Source organism: Rutidosis leptorrhynchoides, chromosome 3 (genome assembly GCF_046630445.1).
Source record: "Rutidosis leptorrhynchoides isolate AG116_Rl617_1_P2 chromosome 3, CSIRO_AGI_Rlap_v1, whole genome shotgun sequence".
Lineage (NCBI taxonomy): Eukaryota > Viridiplantae > Streptophyta > Magnoliopsida > Asterales > Asteraceae > Rutidosis > Rutidosis leptorrhynchoides.
In genome coordinates, this window is record NC_092335.1 from 576,596,219 (window position 1) to 576,606,513 (window position 10,295).

A 10,295-nucleotide genomic window follows, 5' to 3' on the forward strand; every position below is an offset into this window, starting at 1 on the left:
AGAGAGAGAGAGAGAGAGAGAGAGAGAGAGAGAGAGCTTTTTGGGGATTAAAATGCGATCATGTTTTCGAAGCCCATGTTACCATGTATTAGTAGTGTGTAGTGTACACCCACTTCAAAAGCCCAAAATAAGTACTATTGTACCTATTTTTGTTGGTATCAAGTATTAACCAAATTTCAATTGGCAAGTTTCTTCCATTTGAAATATACAAAAACAACAATACATATAATACTCTAATATCTTTGTGATTTCATCAACAAAAACACAAATTGTCGTTCATGAATTATCCAAGATTTCATGAACTTCAGCAATTTTTGGGTCGAAACACTTTATAGAGAGAGTGTTCAGACGATTCAGGAATCAATCCGGATTATCATTCCATACCTAGTTTCGAACAAGGCTGACATTCAATAAAAGAAACCAAAAGAATCATATATATAGGAATATAAAACTTTGAAATATTACAGTTTTATTTTATTAGAAGATGGACTTCTTTTGCACAAGTTTCTCCATTTATCTTTTAAGTCAATTGTTGTACGACTTTTATCGAAAACATCGTGTCCGAAATGTAAAATCTCTTTCCATGGTATTCCTTTCCTATTGGTAGCTGGAAACTTTTGCACACCTTCCTGAAAATAATCAATCATAATTTCACATCAACTAAATCTCTGCTTGTAACTGATTGAATTATAAGTGTCAAATGGGCAGGTTAGGTAATGGGCCAAATGAACAGGATCATGCACCCAAAAAGATAACACTTTCTCATTAGCATCTACACATAATTTGACATTTCAAATACGTTTGAGAAGACTATCATCCAATTTTTACAATAGAACGATTTACAAAAATACTTTACTCATAATGGGTCAAAAATACTTGAACAAATTTTTTATACATCAAACAAATAATTTGATTACCGATCGATATAAATGTGAAAAAAGAATCAAAAATTAGATAAAAGACTAGAGAGTGAATACCTGTAGTACATCCTCTTCTGATTTTGACCATGGAAGGTTCTTTCGTCGCGCTAAATTAACATTCGGTATTATGCTACAATTTGAAATGTATGCTAATCAATGATCAGTTCATCACAATCAAATTCCAGGGGAAAAAAAAAAAAAAAAAAAAAACTAAATATTATTAGTAACACGGTACGAGAAAAATATGTCAAAGAAAAAAAAAAAAAAAAAAAAAAGATTTTTGACTGATTTTTTAGTGGGAAAATTCGAGTAACTATCCACAGTGAAGAACTTACTACTGTCGCTCGCTTTTAATGGATCGTTTTGAACGATGAGACGCAGAGTACACAGGGCTTTCTTTTTCGCAGAGCTGTCTCTTTCGCATGCGTATTGGTCAATGAGGTGAGCCAGCTGGCACACAATGATCTTTACTTCTCATCATCGTATCCTCATTGCTACTTACTTTGTCCTTCTTTGGGCTCGGGCCCACGTCTCTAGTTGGGCTTAATTCATTGTTATCCAAGCAAGCTTCTTTTTCAGAATACACCTCTGGTTTGTCTTTGATCCCCGAGCTTAAAAACGCTTGTACATTTTTCCTAGCCAAAGAAGCCTTTTTCTTAACTTCAAGATACTTGGATATTGCATGAGAATACGCACAAAACGGGCAGAAATAATTCCCATTTTCATCAAACTTTGCAGCAGATCCTACACACCTCTCGTGAACCCTAATCGGACAAGTATCAGAACTACAAACCAATAACTGACCATCTTTGTTACACTTCATACAAAGATAAATCTCACTGCAATCAATTGTTGCCATGAAATCTTGACTAAGTGTTTGTTGAGAGCTCAAAAAAGCTTCTTTCTTTGAAGCAATATCAGTCCCCTCATCATAAGATTTTTCACTATCGGTCCCTGTTTCAAGTTGACTACCATTTTCAATGGGATTTTTTCCATTACGAGAGGGCCCACTAATTGAAACATTTGGTAGAATGTCATTATCATCCTCACCAAGATCAATATTAACATTACCACAAGTATCTTCAAGTTTTTTTGATAGTGTAGGGTCCACGTCATCTGTTAACGTGTTTCCCTCTAAGCCTATAACAGGGGATTCTTTATAAATTTCATGTTCTTTTAGGATTGTATTTTTCAATACATTTTCACCTCCTACATTACTCATCTCTTTTAATGATGCAAGCTGCGGGTGATTTCCCTCAAGAAGTACTTCCTTAAGCTGTTTAATCAAGATTTAAAATGTAAATAAACCCAAAATGTTTATTTTTTGGTAAATGGTTATGTATGTGTAATTGTGTATACGAAAAAAGATTATGTAACTCACCTTTTGCAAAGTACTTTTAGGCAAAGAGGTCCTTTTATGCGATATGAATGGACGAACATTCCACTTCTGCCTTTCTAACTCCGTCATTGGTCCAGATATCTGTTACAATTTTATAAATTGAATTAAAACATACGAAAAGTTTAAAGTTTTGCTTTATTTATTTTAATATATAGCCACGTATATAGCCACATTACCCTGTCTAATATCTTGTGCAAAACGTCTTCACAATGCGCTGATACATCAAACGAGATCTTACCAATGTGGGACCCAGCAATACCAACAGTAGCTACAGTTTCATGAATAAACAAGCTCTCTAAGATCCTCAAAGAGACCGTCTCCCTCGCATCCTTTCCCACGTCATCCAAGATTGCAGGGGCATTTTTCACCAGATCTGAAACCTCGAAAGTATGATTATTTAAGAATATTTGTTAAAACGAACATAACACAGAGTAAGAAGACTCAAACATACCAGTTAAAGTCGATGAATCTACTTGATCAAATTGTGCAACAGATTGAATGACCCAACTCCATGCCAAGTCTGTTGCAGAACAAGACTCAGTTGGCATGAAGATCACTGTTTAACAGACAGTCAATGCAAAAACTCAACTTTGAAAATGATATCAAGTTCGTGTAAAGAGAATCAAATATTGATTGCTCAACTAGTGTTACATCCACCTTACTTAATTAGGTTTACAGTAGATATTATTAAAATCATATTCTCCGTTAGATGAGCCTGTTTGTTTCCATCAATTAGAAAATTTTAATTAATAATTATGTTACATTTTAAGAAGAAAAGAAAAAAAAAACCCTAGGTCAACAGTCAAGTCTATCATGATCAAAATTAATAACTAACAAGTTTTGCACGAACAATTTATCAAGTAAATGCAAATACAAACAAGTTAACATAACAATATACATATTAGTATATTACATATAGAAAAATTATAGCACATAAATAGATTTATTCTGAAATCCGTTGAATAATTAATTAATGAAACAAATACAATAAAAATTAAAACTAAAAACTGTGAGTAAGCAAACCGAGTTGCAACGTAGACGGTTGAAAGGTAGAATTTGTTACAGAATGACGCAATTAACATCCGAAGATTGAAGCTTTTGTAATTGCGTTCGAGAATTGGGCGTGATTAGTACTCCGTATGATTTATGAGGACGAACAGACAGTATTGTAGTATTACTACTACTACTGTTACAATTATGTAGAGTGGAAATGGAAAAGCTTGTGTGATAAGCCTCGGCAATTTCAAGCATTCCTCCTCCTTTTATTCTGTTTATTTATATTTATGATTTATGATGATTTATGATACGATTTAACTCTGAATTTCTATTCTATATTAGATAGAAGTAATTTTCTACTTTAAAAAATAAATAAATATTATATATTAATTGGTCATCAAAATTTATTGTTTTGTATTTGTAAGTCATTCATATATAAAAAGATTTTGTAGGTTACTCAAATTTAACTATTCGTGTATGTAGGTAACCCATATTTAAAAAATCATTCGTAAGCAATCCAAATTCGTATGTTGTCACATAATTAAATTCGACTTAAACTCTTTGTAAATTTTTTAAAAAAAAATGTACATACTCATGTGTTTGGTATGAACTAATCGTCATATAAATAATGTTAATTAAAAAAAAACTTGGTTATTTGTGTTATTTTTTACATTTTTTCAATGAGATTTTAGCCAGATTTGGTAACGATGGAAGAACACACGAACTTGGATAACCTACAAAAATATTTTCGAATATAGGTTAGCCGTAAACACGAAAAGATAAATTTGGGTGGCCTACAAAATCATTTTTAAATATGTGTGGCCTAAAAATAAAAAATTATGAACTTGGGTGACCTCCCGATATATAATCCTGAAAAAAATACAATAAAGTTTTTGTAACGACCCAACTTCGTTTTACCAAAAAACACGACTTATTTATTTATTTTTTTTAAACAGGCAACCTGGACGGCGTCCAGTTATGTGGACGGCGTCCAGCAGTGAAGACCAGGACGGCGTCCAAGCCTTTTGGACGGCGTCCAAATGAACTAAATGTTTCAGCTCAGTTTTTCAAATTCACGCGGGCAGAAAACCCGCTTTCCAACACTTTTAAACGAAACGGTTTTTACAACACATTAGTATAATTATAATTAAGAGATTTCCACAATAAAAATCGAGTTTTACAACACCGGTCCCACATGGACCCGAATTACGACAAAGTGACCATTTCGACCCATTTATATATATATATATATATATATATATATATATATATATATATATATATATATATATATATATATATATATATATATATATATATATATTGACGGATTAGGACTCTACAACCCAACCCGATACCATGAGCATAATCCCGGGGACTACCAAATCCCCCATCCGCGTCCGATTATCCAAAAGCTACCCCATCAAGCCCGAGCGTTCCTAAGCGTCTAGTCTAACAACTAGTTAGCTTCAAATTTACAATACCTGTAAAAAGGGAAACAACGAGAGGGGTAAGCATAAAGCTTAGTGAGTGCAATAGTTATACATACACATATATAACCTACTTACTTGCAACCACTTACACAATTCCGCATACAAAACTTGTAACTCAAATAGCATGTCATCATACTCGTAATACTAACAAGTTGTACACCATCACAAAACCGCATTAGCATATACTCAACACAATATATATATATATATATATATATATATATATATATATATATATATATATATATATATATATATATATATATATATATATATATATATATATATATATAATATGCTAAACAATCAACAACCCCCCATATGGTTAACCATAAACGCTATGGTGCTACCGGCTCGTGGTTCACACCATACGCATTTGAGTCATACTCTTTTATAGTGCTACCGGCTCGATGGTTCACACTTTATTTTATAGTGCTACCGGCTCGTGGTTCACACTTGATGCTACCGGCTCGATGGTTCACATCATGATTTTATAGTGCTACCGGCTTGTGGTTCACACTTTGATGCTACTGGCTCGTGGTTCACATCATGATTTTATAGTGCTACCGGTTCGTGGTTCACACTTTGACACTCGTCACATACATGTTATGGCACTACCGGCTCGATGGTTTATACCATAACATTCACAAATAAATACACCATATACACATACGTATAATTACTCCACTCACCTCGTAACGCCCGCACAAATCATGTATGTAAATCGCCTCCAAACGCAACCGAGCAAACCTTTTACCTATATTACGCATATAGATATACAAACAATCAACATACATCCTCTACAAGAGAATTCGACGCCAAAGCCCTTAACCAAGGGTTTATACCTACCTCCACAAATCCGCCCATTTAGACACCTAAAGTGGACTTCACCAATTACCACTATGGGTGATAATTCCGACCCATCAAACAAGTACAATTTAACCAAAATTATACTTGACACCATTTAAACCAAAATCGCTTCCCATGATTACTTTCATTCAAAAACGCCGCTTAAGACCTAACAAAAGCGTTTAACATCCATTTGACCAAAACTAGCGTCATTACCAACTTTGACCCATCAAAGTCAACCCATTTTGACATAAGTCCCAAAAACGTCTTTAATCACTAACGGCTAGTGATTTACTTTACAAAACACCATTTAACACTTTAATCAAACATTTATATACTCGATTCATCACATCTTGACCCAAAATATAATTCGACACAAATCAAGGTCAATACCCATTTTGACTAGTACACAAGTTCTTATGAACATCTATACACTAACACATTTATGATTTAGTGATTATGACCAAAACCATGACCAAATTCGTCATCAAACCCTAACCAGCCAATAACGGGTCAAAACCCATCTACTAACCACAACAAACCCATTTCACAACTATTCAAGGGTTTCTAACAAAATCAAGCTCAACCCCTAATTTGAATATCAAAATCAAATAAAGATAATCGGAGTTAGGACTTACCACCACTACCAAAACGTAGCTAAGGACGCAAGGAATAACTTTAACACTCGAACCTTTACCCGATTCAAGCTTCTTCTTCTCCAATCGAAGCTTTCTCTCTCTAAAACTCACCCTCTCTCTCTAAATAAGATGGGAGTGTTTGTGTGGGTGAAAATGAGGCTTAAAAGAGCCTTGGATCAGTTTTGATGATCTCAAACCGACCCCAAAGTGAAAAGGCAAAAACACCCCGAAATATACCCTTTAAAAACATTAAAATATCACAGCTGGCCTGTCAGGCCTTTTGGACGGCGTCCAAAAAGGTTGGACGGCGTCTAGATCAACTGGATCAGCTTTCTGAACTTGTTTTGGTCGTAACTTTCAAACCGTAACTCCGTTTTCGATGAATCAAATATCGTTGGAAACGTAATGAGATTCCTTTCTAATGGTAAGGTTTTGAAACATCAACTCAAACTTTATTTACGATCCAAATATACGCTTACATGCCTCGTAATTCGAATGACGTCCAAAATAACGTGTAACAGAAAACAGAGTGTTACAACTCTCCCCCACTTGGCCTGGATCATGTCCCCATGATCTTCATCATCTACCAAGAGGTAAGTGCTCCAAAGCCTTCTCACTTACTTACAACAAGGAACCACGCCTCACGATCCTACGAAACACAACCAAACTCGATGTCCATAACAATTTTCATTACCCCGAATATCTCATCACACGCTAATAATCACTAGCGTGCATTACCGCAACAAGCGATATCTCATACGCTCAAAGTTTAAATGCCCATTTAGGAAAAGTACGGAAAACACCGTTATCCCTTTAAATTCTCCCGGCTACAACTCGCAACAATCTACATCCATAACTATATCAACCAACGCAATCTACTAAATCCACTATGTCGTGAACCATGTCTTGCATTAATCCCAATCGAGAAGGATTCATGCTTCCTTAAAACTCCGTACTCTATCGGTTCATAAACGTACTACTCAACCGGTCATTCATGTGTAGTGACCCGAACTTTTCCATGTTAATATATATTAAATGAAATTGTTATTTACATGATTAAGTGTTTCCAACATGTTAAGCAATCAAACTTGTTAAGACTTTATTAATTGAAATAGGTTTCATATAGTCAATTGACCACCCAAGTTGACCGGTGATTCACGAACGTTATGAAATGTCCTGTTCATATTGATTATAAACGTTCCATATTAATTGATTTCGTTGCGAGGTTTTGACCTCTATATGAGACGTTTTTCAAAGACTGCATTCATTTTTAAAACAACCATAACCTTTATTTTATCAATAAAGGTTTCAAAAGCATTACGTAGATTATCAAATAATGATAATCTAAAATATATATTGTTTACACACGACCATTACATAATGGTTTACAATAGAAATATATTACATCGACATATGTTTCTTGAATGCAGTTTTTACATAATATCATACAAACATGGACTCCAAATCTTGTCTTTATTTTAGTATGCAACAGCGGAAGCTCTTAATATTCACCTGAGAATAAACATGCTTTAAACGTCAACAAAAATGTTGGTGAGTTATAGGTTTAACCTATATATATCAAATCGTAACAATAGACCACAAGATTTCATATTTCAATATACATCCCATACATAGAGATAAAAATCATTCATATGGTGAACACCTAGTAACCGACATTAACAAGATGCATATATAAGAATATCCCCATCATTCCGGGATACCCTTCGGATATGATATAAATTTCAAAGTACTAAAGCATCCGGTACTTTGGATGGGGTTTGTTAGGCCCAATAGATCTATCTTTAGGATTCGCGTCAATTAGGGTGTCTGTTCCCTAATTCTTAGATTACCAGACTTAATAAAAAAGGACATATTCGATTTCGATAATTCAACCATAGAATGTAGTTTCACGTACTTGTGTCTATTTTGTAAATCATTTATAAAACCTGCATGTATTCTCATCCCAAAAATATTAGATTTTAAAAGTGGGACTATAACTCACTTTCACAGATTTTTACTTCGTCGGGAAGTAAGACTTGGCCACTGGTCGATTCACGAACCTATAACAAATATGTACATATATATATCAAAGTATATTCAAAATATATTTACAACACTTTTAATACATTTTGATATTTTAAGTTTATTAAGTCAGCTGTCCTCGTTAGTAACCTACAACTAGTTGTCCAACGTTAGATGTACAGAAAAAAATTGATATATATTATCTTGAATCAATCCACGACCCAGTGTATACACGTCTCAGGCTAAATCACAACTCAAAGTATATATATATTTAGAATCAACCTCAACCCTGTATAGCTAACTCCCACATTACTGCATATAGAGTGTCTATGGTTGTTCCAAATAATATATACACATGGGTCGATATGATATGTCAAAACATTTGCATACATGTCTATGGTATCCCAAGATTACATAATATATTAGAATACATGTATAATACAATATAAGTTAGCTAGGATATGATTAATATAGATTTATTACCAATTTTCACGTTGCTACAACAAGAAAAATTATCCAATCTTGTTTTACCCATAACTTCTTCATTTTAAATCCGTTTTGAGTAAATCAAATTGCTATGGTTTCATATTGAACTCTATTTTATGAATCTAAACAGAAAAAGTATAGGTTTATAGTCGGAAATATAAGTTACAAGTCGTTTTTTAAAGGTAGTCATTTCAGTCGAAAGAACGACGTCTAGATGGCCATTTTAGAAAACATACTTCCACTTTGAGTTTAACCATGATTTTTGGATATAGTTTCATGTTCATAAGAAAAATCATTTTCCCAGAAGAACAACTTTTAAATCAAAGTTTATCATAGTTTTTAATTAACTAACCCAAAACAGCCCTCGGTGTTACTACGACGGCGTATGTCCGATTTTACAGTGTTCTTCGTGTTTTCAGGTTTTAAATCATTAAGTTAGCATATCATATATATATAGAACATGTGTTTAGTTGATTTTAAAATTCAAGTTAGAAGGATTAACTTTTGTTTGCGAACAAGTTTAGAATTAACTAAACTATGTTCTAGTGATTACAAGTTTAAACCTTCGAATAAGATAGCTTTATATGTATGAATCGAATGATGTTATGAACATCATTACTACCTCAAGTTTTCTGGATAAAGCTACTGGAAATGAAAAAAATGGATCTAGCTTCAAAGGATCCTTGGATGGCTTGAAAGTTCTTGAAGCAGAATCATGACACGAAAACAAGTTCAAGTAAGATTTCCACTCGAAATAAGATTGTTATAGTTGTAGAAATTGAATCAAAGTTTGAATATGAGTATTACCTTGTATTAGAAAGATATCTTACTGTAAATAATAAAGATTTCTTGAGGTTGGATGATCACTCTACAAGATTCGAAGTAAGCTAGCAAACTTGGAAGTATTCTTGATTTTATGAAACTAGAACTTGTAGAATTTATGAAGAACACTTAGAACTTAAAGATAGAACTTGAGAGAGATTAATTAGATGAAAAAAATTGAAGAATGAAAGTGTTTGTAGGTGTTTTTGGTCGTTGGTATATGGATTAGATATAAAGGATGTGTAATTTTGTTTACATGTAAATAAGTCATGAATGATTACTCATATTTTTGTAATTTTTTTGAGATATTTCATGCTAGTTGCCAAATGATGGTTCCTACATGTGTTAGGTGACTCACATGGGCTACTAAGAGCTGATCATTGGAGTGTATATACCAATAGTATATACATCTAAAAGCTGTGTATTGTACGAGTACGAATACGGGTGCATACGAGTAGAAATGTTGATGAAACTGAACGAGGATGTAATTGTAAGCATTTTTTGTTAAGTAGAAGTATTTTGATAAGTGTATTGAAGTCTTTCAAAAGTGTATGAATACATATTAAAACACTACATGTATATACATTTTAACTGAGTCGTTAAGTCATCGTTAGTCGTTACATGTAAGTGTTGTTTTGAAACCTTTAGGTTAACGATCTTGTTAAATATT

General features: G+C 33.4%; 1 protein-coding gene across 1 annotated transcript; it reads right to left on the reverse strand.

The window, feature by feature from the left end:
• Positions 1–190: 190 nt before the first annotated feature.
• On the reverse strand, positions 191–2,663 carry LOC139898685 (uncharacterized). Its single transcript, XM_071881441.1, has 5 exons — positions 2,496–2,663; positions 2,302–2,400; positions 1,256–2,196; positions 978–1,050; positions 191–629 (listed from the first exon to the last, which is right to left on the reverse strand). Exons 2-3 carry the CDS (start codon positions 2,386–2,388, stop codon positions 1,354–1,356), a joined length of 930 nt encoding a protein of 309 aa, XP_071737542.1. The 5' UTR covers positions 2,389–2,400; positions 2,496–2,663; the 3' UTR covers positions 191–629; positions 978–1,050; positions 1,256–1,353.
• Between the last annotated feature and the right edge of the window lie 7,632 nt (positions 2,664–10,295).